We start from the raw sequence: 18,923 nt of genomic DNA on the forward strand, positions 1-18,923 counted from the left end.
CACTTGGGGAGCTGGGTTCATTCAGGAATGTTGCACAATTGTTTGTTCTGAGATTAATGAGTGAATTGGGTTCCTAGAGTGTTCATGTCTCAAAGTCTTTGAGCACAGATACTGGCATGCTCTCTTTCTTTCAAATTCCACAATTTGAGGTAGAAGAAAAATCTTCATTTCCATTTTTGCAATATTTTTGCCAGTTGTTCTGTAGCAATTATTTATGTGTTGACATTAAATGTGACTCTGCTGTGTAATTGTACTCTATTTGTACAATGGATTCCCACTATTTCATCATTTGAAAACGAGGGCCCTGCCAGCACTTACTTGATTCTCACTCTGCTTTTTGAATTGTAAAAAGGCTATGTTTTGTGGGCAAAGGGAGGTTTCCTTTGCTTTCCAAGCTCTGAAATACCATGTCACTGAGCCAGTTTGTTTCACCTAGGTGTCCTGAAGCTGGCAGCTGAACTGGCAAATGGGTTTATCCGACATGAGGGCCTTTGTCAGTGAAGCTGTGGTTGTTGTGTTTAAGAGTTTTGGCTGCCTCAAAGGTCAACAAGTTCTGAAAAGAATCTTTTTTTTTTTTTTTTTTGCTCCACATAAAATATAAGAATTGTGAATTATCTCTGGAAAGAATCTGTACCTTGTATTAGATGTTAGGAAGCTTATCATTTTTCAACAAAACAGAAATTGTCCTTTATGGATTAGCAATGTGTTTAGTCTCCCATTCCCACCTAGCACATTAGATTAGGAACTTTCCTTTCTGTTATATATGGTACTAAGGTTTGATTTTTGCCAAAAAGCTGGTCCATCTGTGTTGAGCTACCATTACTCAAGTGTGTTCCCCCTGGGATTCATGGGGACCACCTGAAGACCTGGGGATGGAGGACTGGGCATGTGGAGAATTTGTGTTTTTAGAGATGCTAGTCAGTAATGCCATTAAAGAGAATAGGAATGGGCGGGGTCCCAAAATATTCCATGATGTCATCAAAACTTTTGTGAAACCTGAGGTTTTTGAAACTAAATTTTAGAAGACTAAAAAATGCATGTTGATTTTATTAAGTCTAATATCACAATAATATTTTAACATTGCTCTTTTCATTTCAAAAAAAAATGTAGAAGAAATAGAAAAGGGAAAATATGAAGGAAGGAATAAAGCACATCACATAGTATGTTACTATTTCTTTAATGGCTGAAGCAATTTTTAAAATGCGATATGGATTTACTACAGTCTATCCTCAATAGAATTACTTAAGGCAAATTTCTATGGAAGATTATGAAATTTATTTCTTTTCTTTAGAAAGATGTTTTTAATATGGTGATATGAGCCTGCAATAAAACTGGCCCATTGGTAATAAAGAGGGACTCGGATATAGGTTCCTGAAGCTGCTTCTCTCTGATGTAGAGCTAAGAGATACTGTGTTTTTACTTGGATATGGACTTGGTCATTTTTTCCTTTAGGTTAAATATGAGTCCAGAGTAAAACCAGCATAATTTTCTTTGCCTCTAAAACTATACTGTCAACCATGTACTTATACAACCTTTACAATTTTATTTGTTTGTTTGTTTGTAATCTCTACATCCAATGTGGGGCTCAGACTTAGTGACCCTGAGATCAAGAGTTGTATGCTCCTCTGACTGAGCCATCCAGGCACCCCTAAGAATAGAAAGGAGAGAGAAACAGGTGTTCTTGTTATTCAAATTACACAGTCTTGATTGAATACAGAAATAGTTGTTTCTCTCTCCTTTTATTTTTTTATTTTTTAGTTTTTAAGTAATCTCTATGCCCAATGTGGAGCGTGAACTCACAGCTCCGAGATCCAAAGTCACATGCTCTACTGACTGACCCAGCCAGGTACCACTCCTCTATATTCTCCTCTATATTCTTGCAATTTAGCTCCTTATAAACACCTACCTGAAGCCCCATCCCTTCTGTCCTTATCTGAGAACCCATATCACCAAGGACTTCTTTTTTTTTTTTATTTAATTTTTTTTTTTTTTTTAGATTTTATTTATTTATTCATGAGAAACACACAGAGAGAGGCAGAGACACAGGCAGACGGAGAAGCAGGCTCCCTGCGGGGAGCCCAGTGTGGGACTCGAACCGGGACCCCCTGAGCCAAAGGCAGTGCTCAACTGCTGAGTCCCCCAGGCGTCCCACCAAGGACTTCTCTTAATGTTTTCCTTGCAGCCCAACCGTTTAACCCTGATATTTTGCATGCATGTGCCCCTCCCCTCCATGATAGGACTTTCTAGCTTAGAGATAACGTGCTGCTTTGGTTAAATTCCTCTTGCCAGAGTTCTCTCCAGTTGGCTGTCTTGGTTACATTTTCTTTGTTTGAAGAAATCTCTCAAGTCTTTGCCTGTTTACTAGCTATGGTTGCTAGGTGGCTACATCCTGTCCTCAGCCAACCCTATTTCTCCCCTGCCTCTCCCTTTGAACAGGGTAAGCCTGAAGGCTTCTCAGTGATCCAGAGGACCTCTAACCCTTCCTGAATATAGAAAAGTGAGTCATAATATCAAATATCCTCTGAAGGCACATTTCACTCCTGCATATCTTTAATATAATGTCATGATCTTTGGTATCTTTAATCTTTACTCCCTTCAGCATTATCAAATTTTCTTTCTAGCTCCTCTGCCCTTTGCGGACCTCACTGAGCCTCCCAGAGAGTTGTCTCAAAACGAGCTCACAAACTAATTATCTCAAAATATTTTCTGCTTAAAAATTCTCTCTCAAAAGTGAGATAGTATCTTCTTTCACTGCATTTTTCCCCACTTACTCAATAGAACTTTCTTCAAAAATAAATCGTCAGAAATATCTTATTTCATCAACACTTAAACTTCCTATGCAGCTCTTTCCATTTACACTTTACGCTGGACCTGTTGATTTTGAATACGAATGATAAAGTCAAGTCACAGGGTTCTTAGCATAAGAAACTGCCTTGCCAATATTTTAGTCCCACTCAACTGTGTTCTCTGGAGAAAAGGTGTGTTTCTGTATACAGAACTGTCCCAATGCCCAAAGGCAGTAGAAACGACTATGGGAAATCTCTTCAACTACAGTAATCGTACCGAAAATTACAAGGTTTCCTACCAGAGAGGAAAAATTACAATTCTGCATTCAGGCAACTCGCTCCAGCAAAGTCCTCTCTCATATAACTTTTTAGCTGGATGTACTTCTTTTTTGTCATGGAAGACCATGATAGGGGCTATTATTCGTACCATTTTATTAGCAATGCCTTGAACACCTGGAAACTGATTTGTTTGACAGTTGACATGGCGTTTTTAAATCGCAGAAAAATTGGCATATTGGCTGGTAGATAATAATGCAGCTGTAGCTGGGTTTGGGATATTGAATTTCACTGGCATTGCTACTTATGAAAGGAGAAATAACTCTTTTTTTCTTGCTTCATCACTTATGATTACAGGGCCCTGCCGGTTCAGGCAATAGAGTCAGCCTTGTGTATATATTTTACTATTCTTCAATAGATCTCTATCCTGCTGGATCTATTTAAACCACTGTTTAAAGAGAAGTGCTGTTATGTCCCAGAAATACACGAAGGGAGAGGAGTGACATAACTTGGAGGAGAGCTTGGCCAGATCCTGACATATTTCTCTAAACGGATCCGGAGGCCCTTCGGCAGATTTGGGGAAAGCTTCGTCCTGGAATAATGAATGGCTTTTCTTGTCTCCATTGCAGCTGTGAGTGAAGGACCAGCCACCCAGCAGGCACCTATGTTGCCCCCAGCACAGCCTGAGCATCCCAGCAGCGAGGAGGTACCAAGCAGAACCATCCCCACGGCCTGCGTTCGACCAACTCACCCACTCCGCAGCTTTGCTAATCCTTTGCTACCTCCACCAATGAGTGCAATAGAACCGAAAGTCCCTTACACACCACTTTTGTCTCAGCCAGGTAAAGTGCCCATTTGTTCACACTTAAAATAGTTGTTATCTTTGGTGCCTCTCCTTAAGCATGAGGGTCTCTGGGAAGGCCGGGTGCCACGTCTCTGTGCACTGCTGATTGCACGCCCGGTGTGCTCCTGTCTGATACTGACCTTCATACTGCAGCTCATAAGTATCTGCCTCGGTAAGCAACCGGCTGGTTACAGGTGCCTTTCCTTCCTTTAGAAAGTTGTTCCATGAATCCTGACCATGGCTGGAGAAGCTCCTGGTTCTTTAGTCTGCCACATGGATCCTTAAATTTAAGGCTAGACCCAGGCTAGAGGTCAAGGTACAAACACCTGAAAAACCACTTTTTAGAGATAGGCGTGTAATCCCATAAATCTGGGGTTGTGCCTTTCCATAGTCCTCTCCCAGAGGTTCTTATTTCAGAGTTCCAGGGCCAGGAAGGAGTGTCAGAACCAGGGTAGAGTCCAACTTCTTAATTTTAGCAATGACAAAACAAAAGCTTAGATAGGATAGGAAGTAACACCTCTGTGGTGACGGTGATGTTGTGATCTAGGAGAACTACGTGTTTGATCATTAAGATGATCAAAATACAGTTCTCATTTATATTAGGTCTTCCTCCACAGTTTCTGGGTCCTCTGGAGCTCACAGCTGCCAACACTCTAAAAATTCCCTTAGTACCAAGGTGATAAAGGTATCTTTAATTATGTTACTGAGTGTGACTTTTGGTGGGTTTTTTTGTTCCTTTGCTTGTGAACATGACTTTCAGACAATGCCCCCCACCCCAGGGGTAGGGGCCGGTTGCCAGGAGGACCAACCACACCATTAGAGAGTTGGGACTCTCAATCCCACCCCCAACCTCCTGGGAGGGAGAAGGGCTGGAGGTAGACTCTACGGATGACCAGTGACTTAGTCAAGCATGACTGTGCAATGAAGTCTCTGTAAAAATCTAAGAGGACAGGGTTTGGAGAGCTTCCAGGTTGGTTTACACATGGGGATTTGGGAAGAATGACTGGTTGGGAGAGGGGCAGGGAAACTCCATGCCCTTTCTCCAGACCTCGTTCTGTGTATCTCTTCATCTGGCTGTCTATTCGTATCCTTTATCCTATCCTTTAATAAACTGGCAAACATGTTTCCCTGAGTTCTGGGAGCTGCTCTAGCAAATTAATCGAATCTAAGGAGGAAGTCATTGGAACCACCCGTCTGTAGCTGGCAGGTCAAAAGCACAGAGAGCAAGCAGCCTGGAGCTTGTGACTAGCATCTGAAGTCGGGGTGGGAGCTGGTTTTATATGGCTAAATCCTTAACCTGTGGAATCTGATACTATTTCTGGGTAGATCATGTCAGAATTGAGTTGGTTTTTTTTTTTTTTTTTTAAGATTTCATTTAGTTATTTGAGAGAGGGAGCAAGAGCGCAGGAGGAAATAGGAGAAGGAGAAGCAGGCTCCCCACTGAGCAGGGAGCCCAACGTGGGGCTCAATCCCAGGACCCCGGGATCATGAGCTGAGCCAAAGGCAAACGCTTAACTGACTAAGCCACCCCAGCAGCCACAAGTTGAGTTCTTAGGCATCCTGTTGATGTCTGAGAATTGGCTGGTGTTGGTGGGGGAACTGCCCCCAGCATTGGAATTAGGAACACCAACCTTAAAGAATCCCTTTCTAAGAAAATCAATTGGCAGAGATGAGAACCAGGGTCCCCAGTTCCCAATGCAGTGTTCATTTTATCACCTCAGGTGGTATCCAGTGGTGCTAATCCAGAGTTCCTCTTTGTTTCTGTTAGGGATTTGGGGGGAAGGAAGGCAGATAAGGAGAGAAGAAGAGGAAGGAGGAGAAGGAGAAGAAAAAAGAGGAAGAGCAACAAATAAAAATAAGATAAAAGATAGGTCGATAAATAAGTAGATATATAAAGATGAAGAACTATGTAGTGACTGAAATCATTTGAACTATTGAAATAACTCTTCACAGCCCCAATATACCAGGCATAAGACAGCAAAGTTCAGGGCTCCTGAGTAAATAGAGGTGGGGAGACACAGCTGGATTGGCCAATCTGCCATTTGCAAATATACATCAATTTCTGTTACTCAAATTTGTATGCACCACAACAGTCGGCACTGCATTAGATCATACACCTCATGATGACTGCAAAAACTAGAAAAGAGGGGCTCCCTGGGTGGCTCAGTGATTTAGTGGCTGCCTTTGGCCCAGGGCATGATCCTGGAGTCCCAGGATCGAGTCCCGCGTCGGGCTCCCTGCGTGGAGCCTGCTTCTCCCTCTGCCTGCATTTCTGCTTCTCTCTCTCTCCATGTTTCTCATGAATAAATAAATAAAATCTTTAAAAAAAAAAAGCTAGAAAAGATACAATTGCAATTATGAATATTATCTTAATATTAAGAACCTTTCTTGTTCCTGGCAAAATGTTGATTTATTCGTGTTCATGCCCTCTGGTGTTGGACCTTTCTTGTGTGTGGTATGGATGCTCAGCTACCAGCCGACCCCTGGGAGGTGGGGAGGAGCACAGAAGGATGGGGGATTCCATCCCTTGAGATGCATGAAGGTGGTCTTCTCTGACACACAGGCTCAATGGACGCCATCACTTCATTTCACAGGGAATATCTCTTCTAAGAAGCCCCCACTAGGATGTTAAGCAGATCTGTACTGTCCAAACCCTTCTCCCCATCCCACAGTCTATAGACTTCACATGCATTATGGGCAGACTCTGCTACTTTCTAGTGCCCCCAAACTACGAGGTCTTTGCTAATTGAGACAAGGACAGTTTGAAGCAAGAGAATTCATTTAATGAAATTCCTGTGTCAAGAGCTCACTGCCTGGTGACTTGATGGCACTGGTTGCCACTGAAATACCGACCAAAAGAATAGACCTTGGAAGAGACTGGTATCCAGGACAGATAGCAGGCAAACTGCAGCTACTGACAATCACTAACCCTTTATTGGATGTGTGTTAGGCACCTGGCATGCTTCCGAAGACTTGTAACATCACATTTGATCATCAGAGCAAATTGGTAGGGTAGCTCCCTTCTCAACCCCAGCTCACGACTACAGAAACTGTGACACAGTTAATTTAAGTGGCATACTTAAGTCCGCACGACTACTGAGTGACACATCTTCTCCCACTCCTTTTGACTATAGAAAAGCTCAGGTTCTGAAATTTTAGGGACTCACCTGCACCGGTTAGCTTGGGTCTAACTTATTTATTGAAAAAAACAAAGATAAATTTTTAAAAACTTCTTACATCAAATCATTCCAAAGCTGATAAAAAGAAAAATGTGAAATATCTGAAATCATTTTGATTTGAGGAATACTGTTTCCTCACAAGCCTTCCTCACTCACATTTTAACGAGGAGAGGTAAGAGCCTTAACTATTTAACACTGAAGAATACGGATTTTATAATATCAAAAAAACCCATGTGCCAAAGCTCTTTATACTGTCAACTGCTCTCTCTAGTTGGAAGTAAAGATTAGCTATGTTATCACAGTGAAAAAAAAAAAAAAAACAAAAGATGAAAATACAATTCTGAAGTCACTTTTTTTTTTTTTCTGAAGTCACTTTTTGATGAAAATTTACCGTGCCAGAAGTATTTGCCTTGGAACACAACATTTGGAAGTCAACCCATGCTCCAGAGAAGTGTGGTGACAAAGAACCCTAATTTTAGAAAGAACCTCTAACAATAGACAGAATGAAGCACTGGCATTGTTATTTATTACTTACTGTTTTCTTCCAGTTACAATAATACGAAAGCAACCTTAAAGTCTGACCCAGTGGAGCATAAATAAGTATTATGTCTTTAAAAGATGGGAAGACAGTTCCTTGTGCTGTGTCTACATCTGTTCTCCCAAATAATAAGCATGTCTGAAGAACCCTTCTCTGATCTGATGCCATGCGGGCAAGATCTCATTTTCTTTTATTTCCGTTGTACACTTAAGAGCCTACTTTTTTATTAACTATCTGCCTCATTTTAACTATCACTCTTGTTTTTCCCTGAACTATTTTCTTAAAAAACCATCTCTTCTGCTATATTTCCCAAAATCTCTGCGTTTTTGGTTGATTATACATTTTTCATGGTTCCCCTTTAAATGCCATCCTCCCCCACTCACCTTGAGGCATATCCTGCCATCACTTTGGAATTATTAAATGCCTTTCCTTTTCATGTTTCTCCTTCATTGTCTCACTGTGATTCCTGTTCATTTCATAATGCCTTACCTCATGATTTTCAAATAAGTTCCCCCTGCATTGCTTCTGACACATGGTAAATAGTATGCTTTTAAGAAAGGGCTGATGTTTACTTATTCTAATAGAAAAAGAAAATTAGCAGACTGACAAATGTATTAGCTGTGACATTAACTACATGCTTCTTAGCCTAAAAGATGAAATACTTAGAGCTTTCAACAAATTTTAATTCTGAGAAAATCATTACTTTAGTCAAACTGATTGATGAAGTAAAGTCATTCTCTTGTCGGCTTGGAATAAAAAAAAATACCTCAAATAATTTTACTCTGGATTTCACAATAAAGGACTGAGTAATTTCTAATGAATTTATCTTTACTTACTGCCAGTAATTACTGTAGAATATGGTAATGTGAGGCATGGCTCTAATTTTTAAAGATCACACCGAATGAGAAGCTCCTTCTGCTTCAAAACCATTGAAATTAGGATCAATGAAGTGGCCCTTCCCCTACTCATGTTGGTGTGTGGGGTTTTTTCAAGGGCAGCCTCATGGATCTGTGCCTCAGTTGGACTTCCAGGAAGGCGTGAGGAGCTGTGTTTGCAGAATGAGAGGTGTAGGGCAGCGCATAGGATGCAGGAACTGTCTCTCCGGAGTTGGTGGAGGCTTTTGTGGGATTTTTATAGTGAGAGGTAATTAGAAAGTCAGCCGGTTGTCATAACGACTGAAACTCTGCCTACCTGAAAACACAGATTCTTTCCTTCATTTTTTTTCCTTTCTTTGCACCTGTCGAATTAAAATTTAGCTTAGCAGACTAGAGTGCTTTAGGGCCTTTCTTACAATTCCATCCTCACCCCGTGATAAAGTGGTTCTGTTTCTTAATGCTTCACGGTGAAGAACTGCGGCCTTTACGCATTTCGGGGAGGCTACAATCACTGCACTTTGCAAATCACAGATGTGGACATATAAGTGATTTGGCTTCGTCCCCTTTCAGGTTAAATAGAAAATGTTTGATGGAGTGTTGTGCTTATGGTGTTATAGATCTGACATAAATTCTACAAAAGGCCAAGATGGGGTGTTTTTTTTTTTTTTTCCTTCACTAGTGAAAATTCCTTTTAGCTGTGAAATGATCAGCTGCACTTTAAATGAACCTAGATTAGGAGACCATTTGTCTTCTGAGGCTGTAATTCTAAAGAGAAAGAAAATGTGACCTCTTAACTAGTGACTTTTGGACTCAACAGTGACTGTTTTACAACATCAACCCCCGCCCCCCACCGCCCCCCGGAGTCCTGGCATCTTTGTTAAGGAGCCCGCGTGCTTTATTGTCCTCCATTTATACATTGCATTTCCACACTTTTTCATTTATAAGAGCAAAAACCTAGAATATTCTGATCTTCTCAGTCTTCGACGGATCAATATGTCACTGGACATGACAAGACCAAAACTCACTTCATTGTACTACGAAATTGAGTTTGATTTTCCCTCTGCAAATTGTGGCATGTGCTTCAATTTGTCTGAGGACCGAGGACGAGGGGTGGGTGGAGGTGGCTGACAGTGGACATGAAAGGCATTTGATTTATATTTTACGGCTGGCTGGGAAATCAGGTGTTCCTGCTATAGCCTGATCTTTTTGACAGGCCTCATTTCAGTAAATATGCTATCACACAAAACTGCCAATAAATTACTATAATACATTAACACAATTGCATTCCCTGCGCCACTTCTAGGCCACCTTGTGGGGTGTTCATCAAGGGATAGCACAGGAGCGTTCCAGCCTATGGAAATCAGTCTCAGGCTGGGGTCATGGGAGATCAGACATCCGTAAAGGGATGAAACAAGGTGGCTTTTCTGGCCAGCCAGGTCAAATAAGTCATTGGCACAGCTAAGGAGGAGAGCTATGTTGATTTGATGTTTTTGGGCCCAATACCACTAATCAATTTCAGAGGGGAAAATCACACCCTCCCCTGTTACTTTTCATCTCCCAGGTCTAAGATGATCCGCGGTTTTGTTTTGTTTGTGTGTTCGTTTTTGTAGGTAGCTCTTTGAAGTTGTCCTGTCTTCATTCCTAACGATTTCTTTTTTGAGAGATGAAATCCAATTTCCTTTGGTCTAGTCATCCTTCATTATCCCTTAGGAAAATGTAAGTCCGTCAAAATGGCCTTATATAGCACCAGCGTTTGTGACTTTGGAGCCTACTTGTTGTTTTAATGAAGTACTATTTCCTCTAGTATGGGTTCCAGTATTGAAAGAGGAAAAAGCTCTTGTAATTGCCACAAAGGGAGGGAAATGATTGCTAGACGAAACTTTAGGAGTAAGTCACTTGACCCGTGTCTCATTTATAAATGACAAAACCACAGCCTCAAAGACTAAGCAGCTAGCCCAAGGTCAACAATTGAGCTAATGGCCAAGTTTAAAGAATTCAGAAAAAAAAAAATAAAAAAAAAAATAAAGAATTCAGAGAAGTAGAACACTGAAGAGAAAGGATTTTATTTAACATTTTTGTAATGTGAATAGTTATTCTTAGACCAACTCCCCTACCCCACCCTAAGAAGGCTTCTAGAATGATACTAGCTATTAAATATCCTTCAGAAAGAATTATTTCATAGAAGGCAGTTTGAGTTATTTAGCTTAGCATTTGAGTAAATGTTTTGTTCCTTCACGTAAGCTAGATGGAGGAAAGAAGTTCCAGCAGGAGTAGTGACTAGCCAGGGGCTCAGGAATAGTTCCTTTCTGCTTAAAGTCACTTGTCCAACTCATCAGTGTCCCTCTGACCTAGGACCATGGTAGGGAGCCAGGGAGCTGGCATCTGTTGCTTTCAGTACCACACACCGCAGGTAGCCAGGGCTTTGCAGTCCAGTAATAAAAATAATGAAGAATAGGGACCTCGGGGTGGCTCAGCGGTTGAGCATCTGCCTTCAGCCCAGGTCGTGATCCTGAAGCCCCGGGATCGAATCCCACATCGGGCTCCCTGCATGGAGCCTGCTTCTCCCTCTGCCTGTGTCTCTGCCTCTCTCCCTCTCTCTCTCTCTGTGTCTCTCATGAATAAATAAATAAAATCTTTAAAAATTAAAAAATAAAGAACAGAAGGAAGTGTAAAATGAAGATAAAAGTTAAGGCACATGACAATATTACTCAGATTTTGGGTTAGAGAATGTGAGGGTCAATGGGCATGAAAACAAACAGCTGGCTTTTCATTAGAATTGCAAAACTCTATTGGGAGGAGGGAGTGAATGACCACAGCTGAGTCAAAATTTGAATCCATTCAATCAAACTTTTGCTCTATTAAAAAATAATAAGTGAAAATAATTGCACAGAAATGGTTATATTAATATATAAAATTGAGGTTAATTATCAACTTAATACAGGTAAACTCTGGGGGTAAAGTTTAGAATTGCCACCTACATAATCATAAGAGACTATGAAAAAAGTCAGTTTTCAGAATTTGTTACCAAGTAGTCTACATAACTTGAAACATATAATTTAAGAATGTCTTTGGATTTTCCTGGGGAGTGGGTGGCCACATGAGTGCCAGAGAATGACAAAGAAAAGGGTGAGCAATAGGCTGTTTTCAAGCAGCAAACATTCCTTTCACATTTTCTAAAATATCATAGGTCACATGGTTGACTTCTGCTATCTAAATGTTGTTTTTTATTAAATATCTTGAAGATCCAAGTGTCTTTTTTTAAAAATAAGCTTATGTGAAATTAATAAGGTTAAGGCTTTAGATTTTACCACCTCTTATAGTTTGGAAAGGACATTTCCAAGTGAATCCATGCCTAGCAGAGAAGTAACAATAATCACCATTACTGATGCAGAGGGAGACATTCAGAGAGCTCGAATAACTTGTAACTTCTCTAGGATCACGAGTCATTATCCTTGGGACCTTTATATAAGCCACAGTGGGCACTCAATAAATATTTGGGGGAAAATAAATAAATAAATATTTGGGGAGCTGCTCAGAATGGAATAATAAAGGTAAGAGCCAGAAATTGAATTCAGGTCTTCCAATTTCAAGTCGAATGATGATTATTAGGTGAAGCAAAGCAACTTGAGAGTCGGCGAAAGGATTAGACAAGCTGAAAAAATTTCCAAAGTCACAACCATTTGATCCTAAAATATTATGTTCTGAACTAGGAATAATATCTTATTCCAAAGCTGAATTAAATTGCATAGAGTGGGAAAAAAAAAAATAAATAAGGAAGCCACCACCCCTGGAAAGTCTATTCACTAATTTAACATGGAGAATGGTATCTGCTTTGTTCACCACAAGACGGAGTGCAGCTCCATGGAATTAGAGTCCTGAGTCTTTCCATTATCTCAGTTTTGGAATTGATTTTGCTCCCTCGAATCCTACCTATTCCCATCTGTGAAGCTGGGTAGTCTCTCGTCTTTAAAGAGGAATGAAACACATGAGATTCTAGCAGTCTTAATTACTGCAGAAGGGTGGGCGGATATTCTCTCTGTATTTTTTCTTTGCTTTATGAAAAAGTATAAGTAAGAGAAAGGGTTTCACCCAAACAGATTCGGAACTGCACAGTGTGCCTTGTGAGTATTCTAAGTGGTTGACAGAGTTCCTTGTAGTTCATCAATTAGTATCAGGTTTCGGTTGTTTTGGGAACAAAGGGAAATTTTTAAAACAAATGAAAAGTGTTCCCATAACCTTCTGTGTTAATGGCCTATTGAAAATATGAAAAATTGAACACACTGAAAACAAAAAAGTCTCTGCGGTATTAAAATAAGAAAATCATTGTTAAAACCGTTCAGAGCTCTACTCTTTCTCGGTGTTTATAATGTTTATCTTACTGGCAGGGACTTCAGGAAGAAGTCGAGTGCCCTGTGAAGCTCCCTGTGTTATTTCTCTAGCTAGGGCGGTGTTCTTAGTACCAGAGTCTTTTTATTGACCAGGATGTCAGGGATCCCAGGAAGCAATGCCTTTATCATCTGTGGTAAAGGATGCAACAAGCTGCTGCTGCTTCCTCTCCTTGTCTCCTTCCTCTCCTCCTCCTCCTCCTCCTCCTTTTCCTCCCCTTCCTCCTCCTCCTTCTTCCTCTTTTCTTCTGCTTCTGCTTCTTCTGTGTCCCCTGCTCCTCCTTCTCATCTCCCTCTCCTTCTTCTTTTGGTGAATAACAATGATAAGTAAGCCCTATGGATTTCAAACTGAGGGGCATATTAGGACATAATTGCAGGTAGAGGCATATAGGGATTAGGAACGATGATGCTCATGGCGATTCACTCTTTTCTCATCTACTCCAAAGTGCTCTTCTGAAACATCTTTCTTTCACATATCCTATCCTTTTACCCAGAGGCTTGTATCTTTGTACTTCTGTGGTCACCTGAGCCATGATATTTGGTAGAAACAGAGCATTTGGGATCCCTGGGTGGTGCAGCGGTTTGGCGCCTGCCTTTGGTCCAGAGCACGATCCTGGAGACCCGGGATCGAATCCCACATCGGGCTCCCGGTGCATGGAGCCTGCTTCTCCCTCTGCCTATGTCTCTGCCTCTCTCTCTCTCTGTGTGTTACTATCATAAATGAATAAAAATTTAAAAAAAAAATAAATAAACTCTTTAAAAAAAAAGAAACAGAGCATTTCCAACTATAATAATGTGTGGACCTAATCTACCTTCCAAGGTTGAGACTGCTGGTTTAAACTTGAGTTGCAGACAGCGTTAGATTTATTTTTTTTTAAGATTTTATTTCTTTATTTGAGAGAGAGAGAATAAGAGATCATGAGCAGGGGGGAGGGGCAGAGGGAGGAGCAGACTCCCTGTCTGAGCCAGAAGCCCGACTGAGGGCTCCAGCCCAAGATTCTAGGATCATGACCTGAGAGGAAGGCAGATGCTTAATTGACTGAGGCACCCAGGCACCCTCAGCGTTGCAATTAAATTATAGTTGTTTGTTCTCTTCTCAGCTACTCTCTGGAGTGGTTAGTTCATAGAAATAGGCTGCTTTGTGCACGTGATCTGAGCTGATGCCCACCCCAGTGCAGGACGAAAGGCAAGACGGTGGTGCCTTGTGAGGAGGAGTACACCCCAGTCTTCCCAGTCCCATCTCTGGCAGTAGCCAAGTGAGACTAACAGAGCATTTACAAGAAGAAAATAAGAAAACTCCAGCACCCAACTTCTTGCTCATTGGCCGGGTTAGCATCAAATAAATCATTTAAGCTCTTTATGCTTCCATTTTGCACAATTATAAATGGTGAGAATCTAGTCTGGAAAGGATTGGCTCATGGAAACATGAATTATCCTAGTTAAAAATGTTAGCACCGCATCCAGGGGCTTCTGATTTGATACAAGCTGGAGATCGCGTTGCCTTATAAGTTGGGCTTGGTTGAGTTTGCAGCACCTCCTATTCAGAAGCTGTAGGATCATATTAAAGGGGCACTAAAAGTGACTTTTAATGGTTTAGTGGCTGGTGAGACAAGATCTGACTCCTGAATGTCACATTTCCCTGCAATGCAAGTATACCGACCAGAGAAAAGGCAGCTCTTACACAAAGACAGAATGGTGCACAGACAAGAGCAGAGTGTCTGCTCAGAGCTGTCTGAAGATTGTTTCCTGGGTCTAGAGAGAAGGATGGCTTCTTGCAGTTGAACAGGTCTTGCTCTCAAATTGTAAATACATCCGACAGCCAGGAAGTTCCCACCAGCCCTTTTAAAGGACCAAATGGCATTAAATAGCATTCTCCCTCCAACTTCTTAATCCATGTTTCCACTAACTGCTATGAAGGCCCATTCCTCAAATCCAGTAAAGATTTATGTCCAAAGGCTCTAAGGATTTGGTGGTCATGTGCCTGACTTTCTCCCTGAGAAACACTGTGTTTCCTGAATTGCTTTTCAGGATAAACCAGTTTAACATGACTAAAGCCTATGGAATTTCCCAGATCCCCATTCTAATACCTGACTTAGCTGTTCCCTACATTGACTCTCTGCAAAGAGAAAGGCAGGGCAAGGAAGAATAAGAAGTGAGGAGCAAGAACTGAGCTATTGAAAAAGCAGTTATTTCTCATTACATGCATGTAAAACAATACTGACACCTTTGTCTTCTCACTTATGAATAATATATTTTGTTTTATTGGGAATATGATAGTATGATTCACTTCCCAATGTGATTTGACATAGAAGTCTTTAATTCTAAATTCTCCATGAATGTGGCTTTCCAAAGCCATGCTTCTTAAGTGTCCTACACCTGGTAACCACCTGCAGACCTTATTAAAATGCAGGTTTTGACTCAGTGGCTCTGAAGGGAAGCCTGAGATCCTGCATTTCCCAGAGGATTCCAGAACGTGCTGCCACTCTGGGGCTCACACTCTGCGATAGCGAGGCTCTAGAACATACCATGTGCCCTTCACCTGCAGTTCATGGAAGAACTCGTGGGTTTTGTGACTCACTTGAAATCACGCTCACCTATGTGTGTTTGCATGTGTGCGCACGCAGGCACATTTTTCCCAGTAAGTGAATTTATAGCTTTTGTTAGAGTCTCAAATTGTTCATTCTCTATAACAAGTTAAGGACCACTTAACCTGCCACTTTGTCATCATCCGGCATTTAGGCTCAGTTGTGCAATGTCAACAACAAAATGTTTTTGTTTTGCTTCATTTTGCTTTTGATTTTAGACCAATCCAAAAGCCTTGATTAAAGTAACTTTCTGGAATCTAAGGCCGAGAGCTGAACACTTTGGCCCTCCCCAAATGAAATTCTGCAAAATTAAGCCATTCATTTTCTTGTACAAACACCTGGGGCCTTAGTATATATTTGTCAATGCCTGATGAAGGAATTAGATTAATAGTTCAATGTCCTAAAAGAATTCCCACTTCTGAAGCTGTCTCATTTTTGTTGTTTTTTTCAATGAAGACTAATAGGTAAGATTCATAACTGTCTGTGATAAATTTTCTCCAGAAAAGGGGGTTCTGTGGGAAACGGATATGTGTTGTCATTTGGGCAGGTCATCGTGACCTGTCCCCGGCATCCCCTGTTCTGGTGTGCAATGGAAAGCACTTCAGCAGAGCCTGGATGATTACGCACACTCTTCCTCAAAGAGTGACTCATTGTGCAATGAAAATTTGAGGCTCAGCCAACGTCATCCCAGGATGACGAGCATATGAAATCTATAAAAAATGTTTTTTAAAGAAATTTTTGTTGGTGGTAAGGTAAATGAATCTATAAACAGTAATAATATAAATCACAGAGAACGGGCAATAATAAAAGAAATGGTATTTGAGTAGTGAAGACGTTAGGTTGTATTATATGATATCCTGAAAAATATCATCATAAATCATTTATTGGGCAATAAATCATTCTAAGGAGTAAATATATGTTTGAGGAGGCTTGGTAATAATAAAGAGCCCGTGAGAGAGAGGGGAGTTTTTAAAGAAAAAGAACCTGCTTCTCCAATAAGCATTTGAACAATTAAAGTCTACCTCCCTCCCTCTGTCTTTTTTTCTCCTTCTCTCCCTTATCCCACTAACCTCTTTCTTTTACTTTCTTTTACATTGTTTGGCTTTTTTTCTCTGGGTCACAGCTTCTTAATTTAAATGGTAACAGATCCTATACAAGCACCTACAGGTACATAAGTATTTGAATTTGAGAAATTGAAGATCAGAGAGAGAAACAATGATAGAATATTGGAAAGTACCATGAGAAGAGTGCTCAAAAGCCCCCCCCCCCCAATTTCTTGATGTTTGTAATGTTTGAGAATTTTCTGCACATATTTACCTTTCTCCTTAAGCCTTTGGGTTAGACAGCTGATGGCAGGGCCTAAAAGTTAACCCCGTGGCAGTCGGGGGGCCAGGTCTGTCGCTCAGGCTCCATCCCCCTCTCCTGTTTCAGCAAGTGCACTCACTGTCTTCCAGATGCCACACAGTCAGTCCCTTCCTAATTAGTTCTTGCATTTATTCTTAGATTCTTACCTCTTTATTTAATCTACGTGTAGTATGATTCTAATGAAATATTTCACTCTTGCGTGATTTATCTTCCCAAACCACATTTAATATCATAATAGACCCCACTTTTCGATATCCTTTAATATCGCAATAAAACCTAATAGGTGGTGGGTCCCAGTAGATACTCAAGAAAAAAGTGAACTGATTCCAACCATGGTGATATGTTTGCAGACTTTGTTACTGACAATTGCCATTAGCAGACAGTTAACCGTGAATTTGCTATTTGATATAATCTTCACAGAAACACAAAGAGGAAAGTAGTGACTCATGACAAAATTCAGGATCAGAGTAGATAAGGTAATTAATTCAATGTTACAATATATCAAAATGTCAGGGCCAGGATCTGAACCTAGGACTTTCTGAAACCAAAATCTGCTTTTCTGAACCACTATGTAATAATACATATACATAAAATTGCCAAGGATTATGCAATTAGTAATGTCACAAATAATAAACATTCCACTTATATTTTAGCACCTCCCTTAACATGTAAATATGGAGAGAGAGAAAGAAAGAGATTTTTTTTTCCAGAAATATTCTAATGCTATCCCAAGGCATGAAACTCCAGATACATTCACAGGAGGAAAAGGAAAAGTAGACTTTATTTTTTTCTGTCTTCTCCATGTATTATTTACATTTCCATTGGCTTTTATTTTGTCACCTTTTTTTTCATTTTCCTTTACAAAAATGTATTGATTACATATTTTTTATACTTGAATTAGCCCAACACACACAACCAGAGAAAGTTTTATTTCTTGTTGGAAGACTAAAATAAATATCTAGATAGATGTCAAGAACCCAGAGATACTATGGGCTTATTTCTTAGCCCAATACAAGATATTGTATAGCCTTTTTTTTTTTCAGAACCAGCTTCCAGTCATCTTATAGATACAAACTATTCAGAAACGTCATGCTGCAGAACATGTCAAATATTGAAAAGTCATAGAACATTGCACAGCAATATATTTTCCTTATAAATAATTTCCCATATATGGACTTGAACGGATCTTCTTTCTGGCCCAGCATGACACAGATTAGTCAGAATTTTTCATTGACATTTTGTTCCATAGCAAATAAAGAATAAAATGTCAATTAACCAGTATCTTTGGGGAATAGACTATTTTCAAGAAATTGCATTTCTGGATAACTCACGGTAAAACACAAATCATTTCATGATTAAAAAAATGCTTATCAGTTGGCAATCCTATGACAGCTACAAACTAAGGACTATGAAAAATGCCATCCTGCCTGTGTCTTGTCCGTAAATCCCACACCATCTCTGTAAAGTAGATCATGTCATTTTATATGGAATGCACCCAGAGTATAGGAGAATTGAATAACATCTCTAAGATCACAGTTACTAAAGTGCAGGGACAAGATGTAATGGCTACTTCTGCATGATGGTCGTATTCTTTCTCGATTGCTGGAGAATCACACAAGTGTGCTAGGAAGAAGGACCAGAGTGAGGAAAACACTAGGCATGAGAAAGTGCAACATATTTTCAGAGTCTGCAGGTAACGCTCTTTTGCCAGAGAGAATGATTCCTAGAGTAATCACGAGATAATAAGCTGGGAAAGGGTAGAGCACGGACTGAGGAGAATCAAATCACAAACTGAGATTTAGACGGAATGTGTGTAATGTAGATTGATGGAAGTGAGAACAGATGGAAGAGACAGCTGCAGGACTTATCTTCCAAAAGAAGAAACAGGCAATTGAGTGAATAAATTGGCTATGAAGAATGAGAGAGAAAGTGTGGGCCAAGGTGACTCAGTTCTTTGAATCCTGGGTCTTAAGGAACATGGTTATAAGCAAACAGAAAGAGGGAAGTGAGTTGAGAAGACACTGCTTGGGAGGAAAGGGAGAGTCAGAGAGAGTGGAGTCTGTTGAGCCAGAAGGAGCAGGGGACACCCT

At 40.4% G+C, this 18,923-nt stretch overlaps 1 protein-coding gene across 2 annotated transcripts in view; it reads left to right on the plus strand.

Annotated features, from left to right (window-relative positions):
* DCC (DCC netrin 1 receptor) overlaps positions 1–18,923 on the plus strand; it is a 1,085,392-nt gene that overhangs the window by 1,051,560 nt on the left and 14,909 nt on the right. For both annotated transcript variants that reach the window (XM_041739305.1, XM_041739306.1), the window contains exon 27: positions 3,692–3,904. In XM_041739305.1, the coding sequence (XP_041595239.1) occupies positions 3,692–3,904 (213 nt within the window). The remainder of the gene's footprint in view (positions 1–3,691; positions 3,905–18,923) is intronic.

Source organism: Vulpes lagopus, chromosome 24 (genome assembly GCF_018345385.1).
Source record: "Vulpes lagopus strain Blue_001 chromosome 24, ASM1834538v1, whole genome shotgun sequence".
NCBI lineage: Eukaryota > Metazoa > Chordata > Mammalia > Carnivora > Canidae > Vulpes > Vulpes lagopus.